The following is a 23,469-nucleotide window of genomic DNA, read 5'->3' as shown; positions in this document are numbered from 1 at the left end:
CCTGAAACTTCATCATACTGTAGGGCAAGACAGGCCCTTTCCCCATGAGTAAGCACAGTTTTTAAAAGCTTCTAACTCTGGGAGGGTTTTCTCCTCCCCCCTCCCCCCCCCAATTAGAAATTGTATATATAATCTTTGATTTTCCTAAGGAAGATAAATATTTGATTGGGAGTATGTTTGTTGGATGACAGAAGACAGTGCTACTTAATAACTTCAACTCCAAGCAAGTTTTAATTTCACACTTCATAGGGTGTAAACATCTGAAACATCATTGATGCTTCAGCTGGCTTCTGGTTTCTGATGGCAGTCAACAGTTGATATCTTTTAGTCTTGTATGTCTTAAATGCTCGGTAAGCTGAGGACAGTGTCTTCAGTGAAGGGAAAGCATGCAAACGTTTCAAAGGATCTTTCTGGTCTTGCTGTTTGTTATCTCTCAGCCTCTTCTGTGGAACATGTGGTAGGTCCTCTGTCACACAGCTTATAGGATTATACTAGAGCAAAGTGTTTTTGTATGGGTGTGACGATTGGGTGCTTACAAAGAAAAGAGATAATTAAATCACTTTGAAAACAAAGTGCGGAGATAAAATTTGAAGCCAATAAGGGGAAAGTGATGTGCAGAAGTGATCTGATAGGGCGTTACAAGAGATGAAGTACAGCAGATTTAGTAAAAGAACTTTAACAGGCACAGCATGTGATTAGGATGACAGAAATCAAAGTAGCTAGGCATCTTTTAGAGGGTCACTTTTCCAGAATTTGACCTCAGAGCTGACTGAGGAACTGACCAAGGGATAATGTGACGTATACTAGGAATTCTCAGCTTGTATCACCAACAAGCAGGAAAAATATGCACTTGACTGAAAAAGGTGTGGGTCAATGCTGCCAGAGCCTCCAGAGAGAAAAGAGAACAAGTATATTGATGGTGCCCACAAACTTTGTTTGAGATGGTATTGTCGTGAGAAGATCATGATCACCTGGGAATCCTCCCTAAAATACTTGATTTTTCCACAGTTCGGGCAAAAAAATGGAAAGGGGAAGAGTTCTTGTGCTGTAGGATTCAAGCAAAGGAAGACCAGGAGGAATAGTGTGGTTTTGCTAATGATATGCTTTGCAGCAGCTGCAGAAAAAGGTAGCTTTTAGCTTGTGTAAGGATAGAGAGAGGTTTGGCACCATCAGTAGGCGAGCTTCTTTCCTGTGTACATGCACCTGGCCCGATGGGTGATTTCTGAGAGAAGGCAGATAGTTCAGACCTTTGATCGTCAGACTTTTGCTTCCTCCCATGAGCCTCCTGGTGAGAGTTGTGGTGGTTTTGTGACTTTAGTGCTTGTTTGCTGAGACCTATCTAAGAGTAACAGCTCCTTTTGCAGGGGCTGTTAAATGTTTTCCACTTGTGAACCAGAAGGATAACCTGAATTTACTGGAGATGGGAGCAGCCTGTAGCACAAAAAACCTTGCTGCAGTTTCCAGCCCTGCTTGAAGACCTTGAGTGTAAGACATGATTTTTGCACTGTTGCTACCCAGTCCCTTTTGGTGGCAGCAAGCTGTAAATTGACTGGGCCATTTAACAAAGCCTCAGCCACGGTCTCTTCATGCCTTAATTGCCCGTCTGAGCAGTGCCTTAATTCACAAGCCTGCTGTGAGGATAGGTGTCTTAACAGCTGTAAAGCCTCCAAGTACTGGGCCAGTGGGATCCTCTGACTACCACAGGTCATTACCTATGTAAGCCAGACTCCTACGTGAGAGGAAAGGACCCAAAAAAGATACCTGTTTTACATGGTGGGTGGAAGTCATGTCATTGCTTTTAGAGAACAAAAGCCTCCAAATGTGGAACTTACATTTTCCATGGTCTGATAAGAGGCTGCTTTTGAAACAGTCTTTCCTTTAAGCAAGTAGAGCACAACAAAATATAAAATGCAACAAGATGAGAATGAAAGTTATTTACACCAAGATATTTGCAATGAGCCTCAGCAGAACCAAATTGCTCATCACCAGGAAGCCGAGACTGATGCATAGCACTGCAAGTATACATGCAAGTATTCTTCTAAGCACCTCATTCCACTTAACTGGCAGCAGCTACCTTTCCTGCATGTTGCTTTCTGTCTCCGTCTTGGTTGGGAGTAGGGTCTGGCTATAATTGTGGAGAAATTGTGTCAGGTTTGAGGAAGGAGATGGCTTTTCCTGGCAATTTAGGGGTTCATCTGTATCACAGGAGTCTCCTAAACAGAGATACACGTTGGGAAGCACATGTTCATCATCTGCCAGCAGTGTAAGGTCATTCGTCTGAATTTGTCTAGTGAGTGGGAGACCTGACCTGGCTATGGGCACAGGCAGCATGGGTGTCTGCAGTGTGCTCCCCAGAGCCAGCAGCAGTGCTTATATGGGGTCTGTTTGCACATGGCAAACAGAACGTGGCATTTTGACGGGGGATGCCTGAGGTTTGCCTCCTCGGTTCATCAGGGTGCTGAACCGTGTGAGTTAAGCCAACGGCTGACTCTTCCCGTGCTTAAAACTAGAGCTGCCCTGAAGTGCCTTGGACATCAGATTTGTTTGGTATTCTCTGGCTGAGTTTGGAGGACACTGGGTGTTCAGGTCCTCTGAAAATTCATGTGGCAGTTTTTGGGGGTGGCTTTGTTTTGAAAGAGGTGTGTTAAAATTCCTACTTCTGGAAATGTCAAGGTGAATGTTTCTGTTTCATTGCTGTGCAAGTATTCGGTATGGTGGGCTGCAAGACACTGCTTTGTACCCCAAACCCAGCTTTTGGGCTTCCTTTGATAGCCCAAGCCCATGATAGTCTGGCATTATAGCTCAAGAGTTTCCATTCAGGAAGTGAATATTTTTAATTGTTACGGTTATAAGCCAAACCTGATGTTTTAAAAGACAAAATTACTGGATACTGAAGCTTTTCCCAGTGGTGCAAAGGTTCAGACTGTATAAGCAGTGTCAGTCTAGATGACTTGAAGGGACAGCTGTTGAGTTCACTGGTGTGTAGACGAGCGGATATAGGGAAACGGGGTCAAGAGAGAACAGCAGAGTTTGGGAGGCACAGGTAAAACCATGCTGTGAGAGGGAGACCTTATGTTAATCTGCTTGTAGTGTTTTATCTTTTCATCTGTATTTCTCCTTGGGGAACGTGAAGATACACAGAGAAGCCCTTGGGGGGGGAAAGGAAAGAGGTACAGTGACTCATCAGCTTCATAAATCACAAACCATATGCGGTTTTTCTAACGCATCACAAATGATTCAAAGGGGGGAGGTGTGCAGCTGCAGACAAACAGAGGTTACTAATGTTTTTTATTAATTATTGAGCTCCTTCCTCTCTTTTGGGACTTCTGTAGGCTTCTTCAGTGCTGCAATTTTGTTGAATGAGACTGATGCAAAGGCTGCTTCCCATGTTGGACAAATAGAGTTGGCCAAGCATTGCATAAGTCTGTGTGTATTGCTTGTCTTGTTCTGACAGGACATCCTAGTCACATAGATTTCTTCTGCTTTCTTTTTCCCTCAAATCGGAACACTTCTTAGAACTGGTCACCGAATAGTCTCATGGCCTCAGCCTTCACTCATTCCCCTCCTGTTGGGTCCTTTGGGCACTTTTTTCCCTGTTTCCTGCTCTGATGTGTGCCCGTCAGAGCCAAGACATAGGGGCTACTTGTTGAGAAGTGAAAGCTTTTATTTTTTGGGAAATTTAGAGCTTATTTCTACCCTGTAGCCGTGCAAGAGGGATGTCCAGAATGTACATCTGCAAAATCTGCAAAAGCATTCGTGAATGCCTTGATCATTTTATTTGGAAAGAGTTGACGCTCAACTGACTAAAGTTCTGCTGTGGCTCCCAGAGCAGAAAAATGTGATGAGGGAGCTAAGCAGTGTGAGAAGTACTAAATCAGGAAAACTTCTGTAGTGTTGCTTATGTTTGGTAAGCATGTGGAGTAAAGAAATCAAGTGTCTTGATTCTGTCATAGCCCATCTTCTTTTTGTTTTGGAGGCATTTAACTGACAGTGTCTCCATGATAACAAAAAATCTGATGAGAGAGAATGTGTGTGTGTGTGTATATAAAATATATATAGTAATATTGAAGTGTACCCTGTCTAGGTGGCAGTATTATGGAATGATGGATGACACAAAGGAGAAAGGGGACCAGACATTGCTGTTAAGATGTTTGATCTAAAGAAATGGGAAATGATTACTAAAAATTGTTCTAAGCAAAGAATACTTGTTTTAACACAACCCCCTTTCCCAGAAAAAAAAAAAAATCACTCTTTAAAAGCATATCTGAAGAGAAATGAAGCTGAATGTTTTATTAGAATAAACTGGTTTTTTCCTGCATAAAATCAAAGAAAGATACATCCAGGTTTTACCCCGCATAGCTGAAGATAGTGTCTATAGATAACTTTTGGGTTGTATCTGTGAGTCTCTTGTCCTCCCACTATATGGTGCTGGATAAAAACTCAATATGAAAAATTACTTAAATCCAGTGACTTTAATCCAGTCCAATTATGAGAATTCAGTGAGTTGCAGAGACAAGTAATTAAACTAATTAGAATGGATGTTTTTATAGCATTTCTATTTCTCTCTTAAGAACTCTGTTGGTCTTTATTTCTCTCTTATGAACATGCAAGTACCCACCCTAGGAGTAAACACTACTGATTAAAGGAGATAATTTTGATAGGATACGTGACTATTATTTTGGAGCTCATTGCCCCTGGAAACCACCAAGGGAGCGTGTTGGAGAGAGGTTCACTCCCCCTACAGGTGTTGAGAACATTTGCTGATGTATCTGACTGTACCTTGCATGCGTGGTTCATGCGTCTTCTTGGTTGGAAGAGGTCAGTCCGTATTTCTCCTTCCCAAAGCAGAGAGCAAGACCCCAGGAGTGCACCCACTGTCACCTTCTGGGTTTTGAGTGTGTACAGTCAGAGCTGCTACTGGGATTTTGGGTCCTTTTGTGTCCCTGAGAATCTGTGACTCCAGAGGAGGGCACCGGCTAAGCCACATGTTCATCAAGACATAGATGCAGGTGCCTCTGACAGACACACACACTACAAAGAAAAAAGCTTTTCCCAGACTGCACCACTATCACAACCCAGTAGGAGCTGCAGCACTTGCTGATCACGTTTGCCCACGTGCCCCGTTTCATGTGCAAGCTGTGTGTTTTCAACCCTTTTTTGGAGGAGAAAGCAGTGGCTTGGAAGCAAGGAAACCTGGATTTTGTCCCCACCTTGGCACTCCAGTTCTCTCCCTCCTGCCCATTGTTTGCCCCATCTGCTCCAGTGTGTACCGTCCTGGAGAAGGACCATCTCCTGCCTACCCTGAGATTAAGGCCACTGTTATATGTGGAGTAAATGACTTGCTACAATATAAATATTCTTTCAGGGCCTGAACCAGTTTGTAAAGTGCTGTTTTTCGTCACAAGTGGATTATTCTATCACTTTTCCAGAGAGCAAAAAAAGCTATAAAGCCAGACCTAATCCAGTTTTTAGCCTGAACTTAAGCCTACATTTAAAAAAGGAAAAAAAAGTACAAGCTAGTGATTGCAGATTGGTATTTATAATAGAAAATTCACAGCACACAATGTTCAACTTCGCCTTCTCTGGGAAGAGGTTGGCCTCTCATGTTCATCCCACCATTTTCCCCATGTCTTTGGCTTTGCAGCAGCATGAATAAAAACATTTTAGTTCAAAAGAATAGCCTGTGAGTAGAGTACTTTGAAATAAGCCTGTCGTGTGGTCCTGCCACACAACCTATTTTGGTCAAGCCTAAGAGGGGTTTTTTTTCCACAAATACCTTTGTTTTTCAGAGGAAATTTCTCTGTCTCTACACAGTGGTTGCATCACAGCTAATTTGTTAACATTAAAAGGCAACTTTCACGTGATTAATTAAGGCATGCGCTTCTTCAGGGTTTTCTACAACTGTTGGTGTCTTTTGAAATGTGTTTCATCCTACCCTCAGCCCACCTCCACTGAAACCTCAGATTTTTTAAGTGTTTTTACATAGTCTCTCCGTGACTGTGCTGTAGAGGTGCATGGCAGAGGTGGGATGTGTGCTGGATTTGCTTCTTCCCCCATTCCTGTGTTGGCACGCAGTTTCACAGGACATGTTGCTGGGGGAGTCAGGAGTCCTGGAAGCAGTTTGGTTTACTGATGGCCTTTGAAAGGTGTGAGTCTCTGGTCCTTAAAAGAAAGAAAAATTATCAATTGCTGATTCTCTGTAGACAAAAATTCATGGCCACAGCACCCTGCTACAAATAGCTATGTGGGAATTATTTTTATAATTAGAAATGTCTACACCAACATATGCAAATTGAAAATGTATAGCACTTTCAATTTTATTTTTTCCACATACCTGCAAAAATTATTGCTGTAATGATCTGTATACCTCTCCATTAACTGTGGTTTATTCAACTTGCAAAGAACTGCAGAAGTGTTGAAGCTCTAGGCTACTCTGACTTAAATGCTGTTTTAAAAGCTCTGCCCTAGTTCACAAAACCTGTCTGTCTTTCTATGATTTTCTTTTGTAAATTGTTACAGTCCTAATCCATCATGCAGCAATTATTTGCCCTGGTTAGCTTCTGCTTATTCTGCTGCATATAATTAAGCGATGTTTTAAGTGTTTTATCACAGTGGAGAGCAACAGCATGTTTTTTGCTGTGCTAGCTGATGTGCTTTTTGATATTACTGTAGCAACTGCATGCTGAAAACAGTTGTAAGGAAGGAAGAACATCACCCTAGGCACGTTCCTTTTTTGCACCGTGAAATGTGTATTTCACCTCTCATCCTTGTATTTGTAGGAAAAAATATTACTGCAACCTTAGTGAATGTGAGTTCAGTGTCTCTGATATGGAGCAGGATAATAGCTCAGCTCTGTGTTTGCATTGCTGCAGCCTTTGTGGGTGAAGAGCAGATGGTCATGGGGTGTTATGATGCTGTCAAGTAATGTCCATTAGTTTCTACTCTGCTCTGAACTCTACGAGCATGACTTCTGGTCAGCTGCACAGGCTGGAGTCAAGTGTTAAAAGCAGAGATGCTCACAGGGACACACACAAGCTGGGAAGGTTGTGGGAGGGAGAGGATACCATCAGAGCTAACCAGAAATGAACAGACAAGTGAGATCTGTCGTGGTGTGGTTGGTCACGTGCCCTGGAAGGGGTGGAAAATTCTTCAGCTCAAGAAAAAAGTGGTACAGGTGGTATCTCTGCTTTAAAGGCAACCTGTGGTGTTTGCAAGGCACTGGGCAGCAGGACCTGGCTGGCATCTGAGGGCAGAGTGTGGCATTCATGTTGAGGTTTGCTGAGATCCACTTAGTGAGTGATAAAGTGGGGATAGTGCTGCAAAAGAACCCATGGACTTGAAAGATTTGTGCCCAGCAGGTCCTTGCTTGAGCTCTGTGCTGTGCACTTCCTCTGTCATTTCTGCTGTGTCCCTGGGCTGGGGAAGGGGTGTGGGAAAGCTGCAAGGAGGAGTTTGTATCTTTGTGATATTGAATGTCATGTTCAGACAGGGGGTGTGTGTTAAATTACATGGGTGGAATTTGCAGTTGCTTGTCCTGCATAGCAGAGAGGATGCTCTTTGTGGAGACTGAGCTCCTAAGCAGTAAAGCAATAAAATACTTCCCCCCTCTTTAAACATCAGCCAGCCCTTGCGAGTGAACACCCCTGTATTCTATGCCTGTTTGCAGGTATCCTTGTGGTAGTGGTTTTCCCATTGTTCATTTTTTCAAATAAGACCAGGTACTGGGAACTCTCTGCCAGCACAGGGCAGAGCAAACCAACACAGTGAGATGAAAAATAAGATTTTATTGGCAAATTACACAAGTGTCTGTTAAGTAGTTTTGAGGGTTTTTTTCTAGTTGGTTTGCTTGTCTTTAAAAGCAAGGTATATCTGTGAGAAGCAAAGATCCATTTGCACCTGCTAGGGGGTTCAACCTGTTTCAGCCTCTGTATTACTTTATTCCAGCCCTGAGCTGTAAGCAAGATGCAGCACAAAGTCGTGATGTTTCTGGTGCGCTTTTTCCTTTCTACCAAAGTTAAGGTTTTTAATTTGACATCTCTTCAAATTTGGCTTTTTAATTTGACATGTTTTCAAATTTGGTGATCTTTTAGACAACCTTTTTCAGACTCAGTCATGTTTTGGGGTATTAGGGAAAACAGGCAACATCTCACCCTGTGTCCTCACTGTCCTACCACTTCCCCAACCACAGGTTTCAGGGTTTTGACTGATGCTTTGTGCTACCAAGCTGTGTCCCAGCTGCCATGGAAAATTCCTGCTCTGCCATCACTTTGGAGGAACCTGTGGGAACACCACTGCAGAAAAGGAGTTCAGTTTCTACACAAATATTTGCCTTTTGTTGTGGGGGAAGTAGGATATAAAACTAGCCATGTGCACAAGGTAAAGATGAGAGAGAGTGAAAAGATTTCAGTATTCAGCAAGAGAAAGCTTTTTTAATTTATTTTTTTGCATCCATTAGCATACAGTTTGCTGCTGGAAGGTGGCATAGCTACACAGGCAGAAGTTTTCCAGTGCCATCCAGGCCCAAAAAACATGGTCTCTTTTCCCTGTGTGATTCTCTCCCCCAGTTTCCCAAATCTGGGGGCCAGGTGACCAGATAGGAAATTTGGCATTTCCTCAGTCATGCACAGAGTGCCATCGAGGTCCCGCTTCAGTCTCTGAGCCGTTTTAACGGGGTTTGATAGGTCACAGGACTGTGGCTGGATTATTTCATTAATTAAACAAATTTCAGAAATTAAAGCCAGATTAGGGCCTCACTCATAACTGCTGAGACACACTTTTGAGGAGATAGTTTTAAAAGAACATGTTGCCTCTGACTTGTGTATTCCCATCCTGGATGGCTTTGCTAAAGCAAAACAAATGGAAAGTTTTTGTTCCTGCACATGGGTTCTCTGAGGTTTGGTTTAGACCTCATTCGCAATGACACATTCTGCTTGGAGCCAAGCACTTTTGTTTTTCACCTGGTTGCCTTTTTCTGTTTTGTGAATTTGCTCATTTAGAAAGAAAATTAAAAAAAATGAGTTGTTTTTATTTTTCCAACCCCCTGCAGTATGGGAAGATGAGCAAAAGATGTGGCGGGTGAGGGCTGACTTCCCTCCCATGCCCAGGGGGTATTGGCTGCTCACAGAGCCAGCTGCTGACGGCACCCCTGCACTCCACGCCTGTGGCACTCCACGCTAGCAGCAGCCCTAAAAAGAGGTCATTTGTCCAGGGCCTTGTCCATAACAAAACAATAATAATAGATTGAACAGAGCCAGCTCTAGGGATAGAGGTTGACCTGACCATGGTGCAGCCCTATTCATTGAACATCAGATATGGATTTTGCTCCTCGACAGGATATATGTGCTGTGGACACAGCTCAGGTGATGAAGTGTAGCCTGGGTTCCCATCAGGGTGTGCTGGTTGCTAAGCCATTGCTGTAGGGTAAATTCTCATCTCCTTACAAATTTTGGTAGTCTTTGCCATCTGCAAGTAAAATCCAAAGGTTTGTGGGGTCAGGTTTGCCTGCCTGCTGAATTCCAGTGGAGTGACAGCCTGAGAGAGCTGCCTCACTCCTGAATCGGAGGAGCTGAAGTGGCATCATTTAGCAGCTTTGTCAGGAGCAACACCATGTATTTAAAACTGTCTGCTGGGGCTTTGATGTTCTGGCAAGTGGCTCATGTTTGAAAGCTGTGGGATGCTTCCTATGCTTTCTCTAATGTCCTCAGATGGGATGTGGCAGGACCTGCAAATGTATATGATGCAGCTCCCAGGGATCTGTCATGGGGAGGGGGACCCATCCTCCTTTGAAACTGTGTATTGTTTTATGCCAAATGACATCCCTACTGAGGTCCTGGAAGGGCCATAGCTTGGAGGTCCCAATAAACCCATCTTGCTTATGCAGTCTTTCAGGGTGTGGGTTGAAGGGACAGAGACAGTCTCTGTATGGTTATGAGCACCCCAAACTGCGCATCTTGGACTAAAAGTCATTTATTTTTTTTACTGACCTCCAAAAAGCAGCATTTGACTTGAGCTTGATTTCTATGGTGGATAGTGATTCTTATGTGGCAGAAAAACCTATTCAAAATATAGGGTTAGAAACCAGCAATTAGACATGCAGAAAACCACTATGTGAAATAGAAGATGTAAGAAAAACAACAATCTGTACAATTTTCTAGAAAAACTGTAGCAAACAGACTTTTTTATTTTTCCACCCACTTATATATGTTTTGGAGGGACCTTGGCCCTTCCTCTGTATGAGAACATCCTTGTTTGGGGCCAGTCCTCCTGTCCTGAGAAGAGTTGGGAGATCAGCTCAGCAACTGAGTGCAGCAGAGAGCTTGCTGAGCATCCAGAGACTGAGGAATTCAGAACATTGAGTCTGACTTTTAAGAAACCTTTGACTGATTCAAAGTTGTAACCTAGATTGCAGACTATCCCAGAATATGCTGAGTTGGAAGGGATCCATAAGGATTATCAAGTCCAACTCCTGGCCCTGCACAGGACCATCCCCAGTAGTCACACCGTGTTCCCAAGAGTGTCATGCAAATGCTTCTTGAACTCTGTCCCACTTGGTGCTCTGACCACTTCCTGGGGAGCCTGTTCCAGTGCTTAGCCACCCACTGGGTGAAAACACAGCTTCAGGCCGTTTCCTTGAGTTCTGTCACTGGTCACCATAGAGAAGAGATCAGTGGCTGCCCCTCCTCTTCCCCTCAGGAGGAAGTTGTAACTGCAATGAGGTCTCCCCTCAGTCTCCTCTTCTCCAGGCTGAACAGACCAAGTGACTTCAGCCACTCCTCACAGGGCTTCCCCTCAAGGTCTTTCACCCTCTTCATTGCCCTCCTTTGGACACTGTCTAATGGCTTAATATCTTTCTTACATTGTGGTACCTAAAACTGCCACAATATTCAAGGTGAGGCCACCCCAGTGCAGAGCAAAGTGGGACAATCCCCTTTCTCGACCAACTGGCGATTCTTTCCCCAGTTTGTACATACATCCAGGGTTGCCCCATCTCAGGTACAGAATCCAGCACCACCTTTTGTTGAACTTCATATAGTTTGTGATTGCCTAGTCCTCTAATTTATCAAGGTCTCCTTCTCCACTCTTCCATCCCATTGTTTTATATTTTTGTTCTTAGCCTTTCTTCTTGTGGAGGAGGGGGGATATTCAGTGAAATATAAATAAGCCTTGCTCTGTCTTTGATGTCTTTTGAATTTTCTTCCTTTTGATGATGTTGCCACATGAATTTTGCACGAGGTCATACGTTAGAAAAGGAGCAGACCATTAGGTGCAGCTGTGGCCTGGGAGGGAGAGCAAGCCACAGAGGAGCATCCTGGGAGCCATGGCTCCATCCACATCTTCATTGCCGTGGCCCAGGGCACTGCCTTACACCTCCCTTCCCTCATCTGAGAAAGTCATGTCACAAACATGGTGAGATCTCCAGGGAAGAGTGGGGTGACCTGATCACCTTCACTCTGTTTCCAGCAGCAGTTGGGCTTTCAGGGCCCATTCTGCCCCCTTCTCTTATCTTCTGACATGTTTCAACCAAATTTACTATAAGGGAAGAAGCTTCAAAGATAATTCATTTTCTGCAAGCGTGATTAAACATGGGTGACCAGGAAGATGGGTGTATGGACAGTTGTATGTTTGTCTCTAGCTTCTGATCCTTTCTTAAGTGGGACAGAGCAAGATGCAGATCACTGCCAAAATGTCTGCGGGAAGATAATTGTGAGGGGAAGCGGAAGGGAATTTTGAAGGAATAGGTGGAAATGATAGAGAATATTTTGTGTAATCCAGTTTAAAGGTCAGTCAACACAAATCTACAGAAAACCAGGCATCATTTATTCCACTGTTCATCTGCTTGTTTATTATTAAAAGGCAGAAGGAAAAAAGGGAAACAGAAGAGGAAATTTTGGCTCAGAGATGCTGACGCTTTGGGGAATGGTGATGACAACACTGGTGATCCCAGTTTGGAGGGAAATGACACTCTAATCCTGACCAAGGCAGAGCCATAAGCCCGTGGCCAGCCCCATCTCTGTTTCATGGAGCTCAGCAAAGATGCTCCATTTCCCAGAGAAGCACACTAGGAGCTTAAATGCACCCCTGAAAGTCAACCAAATGGTCTCATGCTTCACCCACATCAGAGCAAGTGTGTGGGAGCATCGCTGGTCTGTCAGGGCTGGGCAGTGGCTGTGAACACAAAGCACTGTACAGATATGCTGAGGCATCTGCACTGTAACAAACAGTGTCTGCATGGCATCTTGTCTGTGGTGTGTTTGGTGTTTCACAGTTTGTGTTTCACCAGAGCCTTATCTGTGAAGGTGCTGCATGGAGAATTCGCATATGAAGTGTTTTGTGTATGGAGAATTGCTTCACACTGGAGTTTGAGTACATGGAGCTGGAAGCTGCCATCCCTGCTCTTATTCCCAGCTGGAGGTGCTTCCTCTGGCAGTATATCATTTTGAGTTTCCATATATACAGAAGTGTATGATCTGTGATGGGCAGAGCAACAGAAATGTGCTCTAGAGACCTGCAGAGTATTCCTCAGCTGCAGACAGAACCAAGAAGTTAGAAGCTGCTTTTACAGTGGCTATTTCTGACTCTCATGCCAGGGCTTAAGCAAGAGGAGAAGGCTCAGGGACAGCATTTGGGTGGTTATAAACTGCTGATGTGTCCAGATGTAACTGCAGTGGAATTTTATTTCGTTAGATCTTTATATCTTGGATTCTGATTGCAGCTTATCATTTACAGGCTTCACAAGGAGAAAATCTGCATTTGGTTAGATATGAGATGATAGACTAACAGAATGGTTTGTATTAGAAAGGATCTTTAAAGACCCATCTCCCCTATAATGGGCAGGGACATCTTGCATTGGATCTCTATTTCAGATTCTCCATTTAGTACACTTCTACAGAAATCAGTGCAGGCCTTACCCACTCTGCAAATCTCCACTTTCCAGCCTCCTTCAATTTGTAAACCCCAGTGCCTCTCCCACCCCATTCCAAGTACTTCTTGAGTTTTCTATTAAGATTGGAAATTATGAAACCAGAGACCATCTGATCAGGAAGAATAGCAAATTGGATTCAGTGATAAATTAGAAAAAGCATCCTGTCAAATAGGGAAGTGACCTTTTTTTATCTTCTTTTGATTAATGAAATTTTTGACAGCTAAATTCCTCTCTTTCGCTTCACCCACTCCTGATAAGTGCAGGTAGATCCTGAAACAGCTAGTGTAGTTTTTCTTCATGCTTTTGTTTGACTCATGTTGGCATCAGATCCTTTTAAAACATATTTTACAGAATTCTTGCATTTGGGAACTCCCTAAACTACTTCATCATATGAATTGTGCTTTAAAATGTTTTGGGTTTTAGTTTTGGTGGTTTTTTTTTTTTAAATTCTGTAGAGAATAAAATGCACAAATTGGGACTTGGTGAGACTATCACAGGAAGGGACCATGTTTAAAAGGTATCTAAGGGCTTCTGATACCTTTGGTAGCTACCTCTATCAATGTTGAGTGAAAAGTGGTGTTGTAAGGAAACTTTTCTTCCAGAAAACACTTAATAGGCCTCCACAGATCGGCTGCAGTTTCTTTGAGCCCACTTTTCCTTAAGGCACAGACCTTAGGAAGTGTTGATTTACATTAACTCTTCTTTATGCCTTTACTTTTACAACCGAGGCAGGCTCTGTAGCTTTATTTAGAAATCACCCATCACTGGTAACCACAGTCACTTAGTAGACATATTTACAAGGTAAGTGACAGTGGGAAGTAATTAAGTTTAATATAAATCACACTCAATTTCAAATCTGCAGGCTTCAAAATAATAATTAATAGAAACTGTGGCTTCTATAAAAAGATGCAGTATTTATAGCAGTATCTTCTTTCTTTTCCAGCTAAACACATTGAGTCTAGTGGAAATTAAAATCCCCTGTCTGTTCATCTTATTTGTTTCGAAGTCATTTTCTTCCTGTGGTGCACTTCATTGCAATTTACCCACTGCTTTTATTCTTCATGGGGAGATTTTTGACTCTTAATATGATGATGGGGAGGAGGAAGAGTTTGGCATTATCCAAAATACCCTTACAAATGCACATACAAGCTGTGGCTTTCTGATAAATGTCTGTTAAATCAGTGCCTGACAAGGTGTGCTTTGTTTCACAGGTGTCATGCAGCTGACAGGTCCACTCGCGGAGCTGATGGCCACAACCAGGGCAGAAATTCATTAAGCAAAACAGAGTAAAATAATCAAGGTGTTTTGGAGCTGTTTGCAAGATCTACTGAGTTGGTTGCTCATCCTGTCAAAACAAGACACCATTTGGGGCAGCAGTGTGCTGCCAGTGGCTGCCATGGCCAGCAAAAGAAAGTCAACAACTCCCTGTATGGTGCGAACTTCTGAAGTTGTGGAGCAGGAAGGCGCCGAGGGTGTAGAAACTTCTAAAGAGAAGGGGACTGGCACACCACAGCAGGATTCCAAAAAAAACTGGCCTTCAGAAAACTCAGTCAAAGACTGTGAAGTGGTTGAGGCAAAGCCCCCAGCTGAAAATCAGTCTAAGAAACCCCAGGGTGGTTATGAGTGTAAGTACTGCCCTTACTCAACACAAAACTTAAATGAATTTACAGAGCATGTTGACACTCAGCATCCAAATGTCATTCTCAACCCCCTGTATGTCTGTGCTGAATGCAACTTCACAACCAAAAAATACGATTCTTTATCTGACCACAACACAAAATACCACCCAGGAGAGACTAACTTTAAACTGAAATTAATTAAACGCAATAATCAGACTGTTTTAGAACAGTCCATTGAGACCACCACTAATGATGTTGCTGTCACGGGTGGGGGGCTAGAAAATGCAGAGTGTGATGATTCACTTCATGGGGGAATTAGCACAAATAAAGTGCCAGTGATGAAACTGGGAAAGCCTAAAGGGGAAACCAAGAAGGGATCCAAAAAGCCAGAAGAGGGAGTTATGGAAAACCACGTGGATGGTGCTCTCCCCCGTATCATAACTGAAGCCACTGAAGCTATTGCTTGTATAAATGGAGACCTTCTCCAAGATGTGTTAGCCCACGTTATGCCCTCTGTACAGCTACCACCAAATATCAACCTTGTCCCCAAGGTCCCAGTCCCTCTGAACAGTACCAAATACAACTCTGCACTGGACACTAATGCAACCATGATCAACTCCTTTAATAAGTTTCCGTACCCAACACAAGCAGAGTTGTCATGGTTGACAGCAGCATCGAAACATCCGGAAGAACAAATCCGAATCTGGTTTGCTACACAGCGTTTGAAGCATGGTATAAGTTGGTCTCCTGAAGAAGTGGAGGAAGCAAGAAAGAAAATGTTCAATGGTACTATTCAGGCAGTTCCCCAAACCATCACCGTCCTACCAGCTCCTTTGGCGACTGCAAAAATGCCGCAGCCCATCATCCAGACAGCTTTGCCTTGTCAGATACTGGGCCAGACTGGTCTGGTTTTGACTCCTGTGTCAAATGGTTCAGCTGTTTCCTGTTCACCAATTACACTCGCTGTTACCCCAAACCAGGGGCAAAAGAGGACAATACAGACCTTATCAAGTGCCCCAGAGGCCAAGCGTTCTCATGTAGTTCAGGTGCCTGAGATTCCTGCCAAGCTGACAGCTGTGCCGCTGACACCAGCCAGTGAACGGAAGAAGACGAAGGAGCAGATAGCAGAGCTAAAGGCCAGTTTCATGGCAAGCCAGTTTCCTGACGATGCAGAAGTCTACCGGCTTATAGAGGCAACAGGTCTTTCCAGGAGTGAGATCAAGAAGTGGTTCAGTGACCACAGGTACAGAAGTCAGAGGGGCATTGTGCAAATTCCTGGCGATGCTTTAGGGAAAGATCAAATAGCACCTTCAGCTGGTCGACGTGGCTGGTCATTTCACCCATACACAGATTTCACTCCCCAGAGATTCAAAGAGATAACCCAAGAGCAGCGTAGGGCCCTTGAGGAGAGTTTTCTAAGATGCTCTTTTCCTACCCAAGGAGAATTGGACAGGCTTCGAGTGGAGACTCAGCTGAGTAGGAGGGAGATAGATTCGTGGTTCTCTGAGCGGAGAAAGATAAGGGACAGCATGGAGCAAGCTGTCTTGGACTCAATGGGATCATACAGAAAAATTAAAGCAAAAGGAACTCCCAATGGTGCAATAAGCCAGGCAGAACTTCTGAGTGGCTCTCAGCTTCCTGGTGCTTTATCTGGGTCCTCAACCACATTTAAGAAAACACAAGAGCAGATTCATCTGCTGAAAAGCACATTTGCAAGGACCCAGTGGCCATCGCCCCAGGAGTATGACCAGTTAGCATCTCAGACTGGGCTCACAAGAACTGAAATAGTCCGCTGGTTCAAGGAAAACCGGTCTTCACTAAGAACAGGGTCACTTAAATGGATTGACCAGTACCAACAGCAGTATGCTGTTGATGGTCATAACAAGCAAAGCCAGAAAAAGGGCTCCAAACACGCTGACAGTCCAAAGAACAGTAACGAGGTGTCTCGGCAGCATTACCAGGATCATAAAAAACTGAATGAAGAGAATGGAGGTAAACTAGTGGTGAGAGCAAAAAGAGACTGTGAACCACTGAAAGACTCTTTGCTGGGGAATCAAGGAGAGGGTATGGACAGGGTGGATTGCAACAGCCACGACGGCCATGGCAGCGAGGAGAACGAGGAGCCGGCGGAAGTGAACTGGGTGGAGGTGACGGTGGGTGAGGACGACGCTGCGTCAGACTGTACAGACAGCTGGAGCCAAACGGTACCCGAAGGCCAAACAGAGCTGGCAGACTATGACTCTGAAAGTATATCTGGAGACAATTCCCACATATAGACAGGTAATGCTGATGGTGCCCTGTTTCTCTGAGCCTGCCTCTGTCTGGGTCTGCTTCCAGCATCCTGTAGCCCCTCTTCAGTATAAATCCCTGGAACCTATCCCTGCTGGATCCTTGTGCCTGCTGGATACCTGAACAAAAGGGAGACCCATTCTGCTTGTAAAGTAAAGCCAACTGTGTGGTAGCAGAGGAGTTAGTGCCATTTCCCTTGTTTCTTGTCTCCTTGTGGGTTAAGTCCTGGATAAGGGAGATTTTTCTAGGTTTTTTTTCTGTAAGTGATTAAACCTTAAACTTTCTGCCTTTAAACAACCTATGAAACCTCTGCAGCACTTGATATAAAACAATACCAGCTGAGCCACACAAAGAAATAGTAAGTAACACTAGTTGCTAATATTCTCCTTGCTAAAAGATCATTGATCTCCTGTGAATAGAGGCTGTGACTGTTTTTGCACCTCAGGTCCTTCCTTCGCAGCATCCTGCCCTGCTTGGAATAAAAGGTCAGTGGGGGAAGGGCCCAGGACAGAGATGCTTCTTTATGCAAAAGCAAGCAAAAAAAGAAAAATGTTGTGGGGACTGAAGTGGCTCATGCAAATGTGCTCTCTTGCAGGTGAGAACTGTCTCCAGCCTCTCTTTGTTCTGCTTGCTCACACTAGAGGCTTAGGAAGTGCCCCAGACTAAGCTGTGTGGGTGTTTTAGCAGCTCTTCTTCACAGGATCTTGAATTTAAAAGCAAGCTGCAGGGCCTTGCTTTAAGGGGGGTTTGTACCATCTTTCACAATATGAAAGGATGTGTTATTTGGAGGTCTGAAGCCTGTTTCTGATCGGAGTTGCACAGGTATAAATCTGGAGCAAGCACCGTCAGCATTTCTTGACTTGCATGTTGAATTGAGTTCACTGGAGCCTGTAACATTTTGTGCTCAACTGAATCTGTCTCTCCCAAACTGGAATTTCCTTAAGCTAGAAGTTACCCTACAGAAAGCTCAGCATCCTGCATTAACAGCCGTAGTGAGAGAACACCTGTTTTAGAAGGAGTTAGTAGTTTTCTGGTGTCTAAAATTAAAAAAAACTTTAGCATTTCTTTTTAAAGAAAAAGAAATACAAAATACAAAAGCCAGGCAGGACTGATAAAGTGCCTCTACACTTGCACTAAAGACTTTACTGTTATAGTTGGCAGTATTTGGATTGAACTACTGGTAGCAGACATGAGGTTTTGGTAGCAAGCCCTGCTGACTAGCACTCCGTTTTCTCCATGTGCAGTACTTGTCCAGAAGTCTTCTGGGACATCTTCTCTGAGTTAAAAAGGAAAACCCTGCAGTGGTATTATTTTTAACTATGAATTGTGTCAGCTAATCTTGAGAAATGTTATGACATCTATATAACAAATTATGTTAAAGCTTCAGACTGCAGTGCAAGGCACTGTTGTGCATTATCCTTGCAGAAGCTGGTAATTAGGGATATGAGTAACAGGTGGCAAAAGCACAGATTAAAGGAAGAAGGATGTGGGAACCTTGGCTGGAGGCATGCTGGGGTGCCACTGTTGTACAGCCACATAAGAAGGGAGAGCCAGAATCTGATCTGCCTTTTAAAATCAAATGTGTGATGAATAAATGCATTGTGGGATTATTTGTTTTCAGGATTGTTATTCCAGATCATTTCCTCCTTCCAGCTATGAATATTGGTTGTGAGGAGAGGGAGCAGACCAGGGGTTAGGAGGGGGAATGAGGAGGAAGGTGGGAACTGGGGGAGTTGCCTGAAACCACTCTTTCTCACAAACCTGTTGTACTATGAAACAAGGCTGCAACAGTCCTCTTCCAGCAGCGTAGGTTTGGTGGCTGCACTTTTGTCAGTGCAGGTATGTTGGAGTGAATCTCTTGCCTCTGTGCCGTGGTACAGATGCTGACCATAAAGCTCCAGGGCTTTGGGGGTGCTCAAGTGTTATCAGAGAGGAATTTTAATAAGAACTTTGATCTCAGTTAAACTTTTGCTGAGTGATCCTTTGATGAGGAGCTTTCCGGTGGTTGCATGTAAAATACACCTACTGAGAAAAGGTGCACTGGAGCAGGACTTCTGCTGCAAACAGCATGCAGTACGATCAGAGGGCATTTTGTCCTGCTCTTTGCTTGTCTCTCAGCATGCTGGCCTGGGGACTTGACAAAAGCCCAAAGTCTTTTTAATTTTCCTTTATTCTGCCTGTAAGTCTCAGCGCAGAAATGCAAGTGCCTGCTCTCTGGCACCCATGTGGAGGCATTATCACAATTATTGTGACACAAAATTTGGAAGCTTTATATCTCACACTGGTGGGACCCATGGAAAAATCTCAGCTACTGTCTCCCTTTTCCTTAAGGATAAGCTTTCACTCTTTGTCCAGAAATGTTCAGCTAAAGCTTTGATGTTCAGCTGACAATGTGTTATGTTAAGTGACATTCAGGTATGACTAAACAAAAGGCTGTGCAAGATTGAGAGCTTGTTTCTGCCTGTTTTCATATAAAAGCCTGATTTTTCCTAGCATCATATTCCTCAGGTACCATATGTAAGAGGTGGACTGAAGAGCTGACAAGGGACTTCTCTTGAGTCTCACACAGCCACACTTCCTGGGTGAACCTTTCACTGCTGAGCCCTACATCAGGCAGAAACATGCTCCTTTGATATTCATGCTGTTGCTGTTTTGTCAGCTTGATGTACATAGTCTAAAATGATCATTTGTTAGTGATTGATCTCCATACTCCTGTTGGCTAAATTTGTGTGCAGCTTTTGTAAAACCTCATCTCTTCCAGACTGTCTTGGTCACTCTCTGCTCTGGTGTGTAGCTTTGAGTTTCTGGAACTATTGGAGAGCATTTGTGTTGCAGCCTAGACAGACCTTAAGCCTTAAAAAATTGAATATTTCAAAGCTGATCCCTGTTCAGCAGATTCTGCTTCTGCTGCTGCTACAACTAGAGGAAGTTTCAGGAGTGCCTGACCTCCTTGAGAGCAAGATGCATGCTGGGCTCTGAAGTACCATCTCAGAACTAAGAAAAGGCTCTGTTACTAAGTCCATATCTGAAGCTTTTGGCAATATTGGATTTTTTTCTGTGGAGCAGGTCAGGTTTTCTGAACAGTGAGACTGAGAGACCTGTCCCCATAGAGTAACAAGGCCCTCAGGATGTTGAGTGGCTGCTGTCAGGTGCACTGAAGCCATCACTGAAAATGTTCCAGATGTTGCATCATGCAGCCTTGTGTCCCCCTTGTAATATGGCCCAACTGCTTTGTCAAGAGTGTACTTTAGATCCCTTTCCATGAGTATAAATATTCCTGTCTTCCTACAGCATGGGTCAAAATTATGTCTGTTGTCCCCATTTGTGCAAAACTGACAAACAGAAACTGGTCCTAAATTAAGTACAGCGAACTACAGCTCAGACAGGAGAGCGGGACCAGAGTGTGCCTGAGTGGCTGGCAGATACTGCTGGCTTTCTTCATGATGTTGTCTCCCTGTGGGGTTTTCCCAAGATCAGAGCTTTTGTTTTTTCTCAGAATCATAGTTTTTCCCCACCACCACCACCTTTTTGCAGTAAACTGTCTTTTTTAGAGTTATTTCATGACCTCCATTTTTAATCCTGAACCTTGCAAGATGTAGACACTAAAGTTTATGGCTCACAGTGGGAGCAAGGTAGGTGGACACCCTGGAAGATGTGTGCCCTGGCTCTGGGTGGCTGTGACCATTGCTCTGTGGAGATGTCCCAGAAAAAAGAAAAGTCTGAAGGCAGTTGCCCCTTGCAGATGCTGTATGCAGATGCTAGGCCTCAGAGGTAGTCTAGTTTCTTTTGGGATTTCCAACCCCTTCTGCACTGCTACAGGAGCTGAGATCACATGTTTACTGGTGGCACAATATGTTCCTGTTCCTTGGTGTCCAAAACTGGTAAAAGGGAACAGCACTGGGGCTTCTCTTGCTTTCTGCTCAAGTTTTCACTCTTCTTGTGGTTTAGGGTTTCATCTAAAAGGCTAGCTACAGTGCCTATTACTGGTGCTGTGCTCCAAGGCACCATCCTGAAGTAAATCAGCGTAGGATTGACTGCTGGTTTTTGCAGAATTTGGGTCACCCTAAAGTATTTCAAGGAATGCAAATGAAGTAGGGAGGATGTGCTTTTTTCCCTGAAACCAGTGAGGTGCGCTGAAGACCTAAGTTCTAATGTAATGAAGGACTTCAGGGGGAGATGCAAACCCCAATGCTGCAATTAAAATTTTCCAGTGAGTCAAGAGGAGCAGGGGCCTGTTTGAGGAGAGGTCTCAAGGATGGGGAGGACTTTTCCCCTTGATGTTGGTGCGAGCCAGTCCTTTTCCTGGGTGTGACTGTGTTCTCTGCGTTGCAGATGCCAGACAGAGCTCACTATTTCTGTGGGAAATAACAGACCGAATAGCAACATCTATACAAGGTGTGAAATAATGGGTTAGTTCAGGTTTTGGGAAGCACTACTGCAGGATGGGTGAGGAGGATGGTGCAGGAAAGCCATCCCATGCAGCTCCAGCATGAGTGGATGTTTGCACTTCTTGCACATTTACACCTGAGAGGGGAAAAACATGCTGAACATAACCCTTGTCATAGAGCCGTTGCTCTGTGCTGGGAACTAGGGATACATGTAGATTGGTGGCTATCTGAAGATTGGGTGTTGGGGGGTTATATTTTAATCCCTGGTCCATAGTGCAGCCTTTATGTAGGTGCAGGAGTCATAGCAGAGCCAGGGAGCTGCTCTGCAGAGCCCAGGCACATCCAGTTTTTTCCATTGTCTTGCAGTTTGTATCGTTTTCTAAAATAGTGCAAAACAAGAAGTATTATGAGGGACTTCACTAGGGGAGAAAGACCTGAGGTCTTCTCGGTTTTAGCACTACATGTCCTGTGGTCACAAAGTAGCTGCCCCAAACATGTGTGCACATCATCTTTGAGTCAGTGTGAGAATCTGCCGAGTCAAGGCTGTATATCCGTGTTAGAAATCCATAGGGGATTATTAGCTGGGTGTTAACATGCAGCAAAACTACAGCACCCTACTACATCAGGCTGTGATAAGGATAGACTTCAGAGTACAGTTAATAGAAAATACAGTGTTACTGTGTGTGCAGGGATGTAAACTGGAATGCCATGTTAGTTAACAGCTAGTTAGTTGTTCATAGTGCCTTCAAAAATAATATGCTACTTTTATAATTTTTGCAGGGGTACTCCTCAGCTGCACTGTCCTGACATTGGAGGGGAAATGCTGTCTGAAAATAGAAGAAAACTCTATTTTCCTGCCTGGGGTGAGATAGTGTGTTGCGACTCCAAGTCTCAAGCGCCACTTGTGGAGGCACAGCGAGAAATACTCTTGTGGAGTGTCATCATGGAATCGTTGATAGTGCCAAAGTCCTACTACTGCATTTCAAAAGAAAAGAAAGAAAGAGAAAAGGGTCCTTGTACATAGATTTCTCTTCAGTTTCTCCCCCACCCACTTTCCTGTCCAGCCTCTTCCTCTACTGGAACAGATTTGTACAACATGAAAATTTTGTTAATTTTTTTAATAGATGCAAGTTATTCTTGCATATAATGCAGAATTTTGGGGTTCGTTTGGGGGAGGGAAGAGTCTTTTGTGGGGGAGGGAGAGGAGAATTTTTTTTCTGAAGTGTTTTAAAACAGAGTTGCAATCTTTTGGCGTTGTCTTGGTGCAGATCAGCATCTGAGCCCAGATCCCCACCCCAGTTTATATTTCAGCCCAGTTAAACATGTTCTGGAGTGGTGGGTTTTGATTTTTTCCCCTTGTTGTTTTGAATTTTTTGTTTTGTTTTATGGCCACCTGCTACTGGTCGAAGTATTTAAATCTCTGCTTTTATGTGCTCCTACAAGGCAAGTCTTCTCCAGCTCCTGTACTTTACTTTTCACCAGCCAGCCCCAACTGTGGGTCTCTAAAGATTTGGCTAGAATGCCTTTTTTTGTTTTGATTTGCTGGGGTTTTTTAGCACTTTTTGTTTAAACTTGCAGTACAACCCCCAGAGGGGTTGGAGTGAGGAAATTAAGATGCTTCATAACTCAAACTTGTGTTTCTTTGGCTAGTACAGTGATGGACACCATAACCAGCAGTCTGCCCTCCAGCTTTAGATGTTGTAGCGCACAACAGAAATTTCTTATTAACCCTTGCCACTAAATTTTTAGATCGATCCTAGGTTCCTGATTGCACTTTTTTTTTTTTTTTTTTTCAAATACTGCTAATATGGATTTGTGTGAGAGTGTCTGTCCGTGCACATGTGAGGAGGAAATGGAGAGAGAGCAGGAGCCTGGGTGCAGGAGCCGTCCGGTGCATTCCTCTGATGAGCTGGGTTTGGAAAACTTGCCCACCTTTCAGTACGCTGCACAAATAGGTTGCTAGGGAGTTTGAATAAATCTGACTTTTCTAACTTGTTGCTCAGTTGTTGTAACTCAATAAAGCAAAGGCTAAACATTTTGGTAACCCCTTTCTCATCTCTTTATTTTATTCCATTTAAAATCCAAACTCATCCCAATCTTGGTGCACAAGGACTTGGTGCCTTTAGAATCACAGTTAGGGTTTTAACTGGTTTTGCAGTATTCAGCTTGCAGTATTCAGCTTGGCAAACACTGACCAGATTGAACTCAGTGAATACTGATGTTCATTCCCTCCGTGTCAGTCAGCTCCTTC

The 23,469-nt window shown here is 43.9% G+C and overlaps 1 protein-coding gene across 3 annotated transcripts in view; it reads left to right on the top strand.

The window, feature by feature from the left end:
• Nucleotides 1-23,262, top strand: part of ZHX2 (zinc fingers and homeoboxes 2) — a 76,083-nt gene extending 52,821 nt beyond the window's left edge. For all 3 annotated transcript variants that reach the window (XM_032711694.1, XM_032711711.1, XM_032711701.1), the window contains 2 exons: nucleotides 14,134-16,821; nucleotides 21,999-23,262. In XM_032711694.1, coding sequence (XP_032567585.1) covers nucleotides 14,319-16,817 — 2,499 coding nt within the window. In that variant the 5' untranslated portion in view covers nucleotides 14,134-14,318 and the 3' untranslated portion in view covers nucleotides 16,818-16,821; nucleotides 21,999-23,262. The remainder of the gene's footprint in view (nucleotides 1-14,133; nucleotides 16,822-21,998) is intronic.
• The last annotated feature ends 207 nt before the right edge of the window (nucleotides 23,263-23,469 follow it).

This window comes from Chiroxiphia lanceolata, chromosome 1, assembly GCF_009829145.1.
Source record: "Chiroxiphia lanceolata isolate bChiLan1 chromosome 1, bChiLan1.pri, whole genome shotgun sequence".
Taxonomy (NCBI): domain Eukaryota; kingdom Metazoa; phylum Chordata; class Aves; order Passeriformes; family Pipridae; genus Chiroxiphia; species Chiroxiphia lanceolata.
The sequence above is the reverse complement of the archived record's forward strand: the minus strand, read 5'-3'. Positions and strand labels throughout refer to the sequence as shown.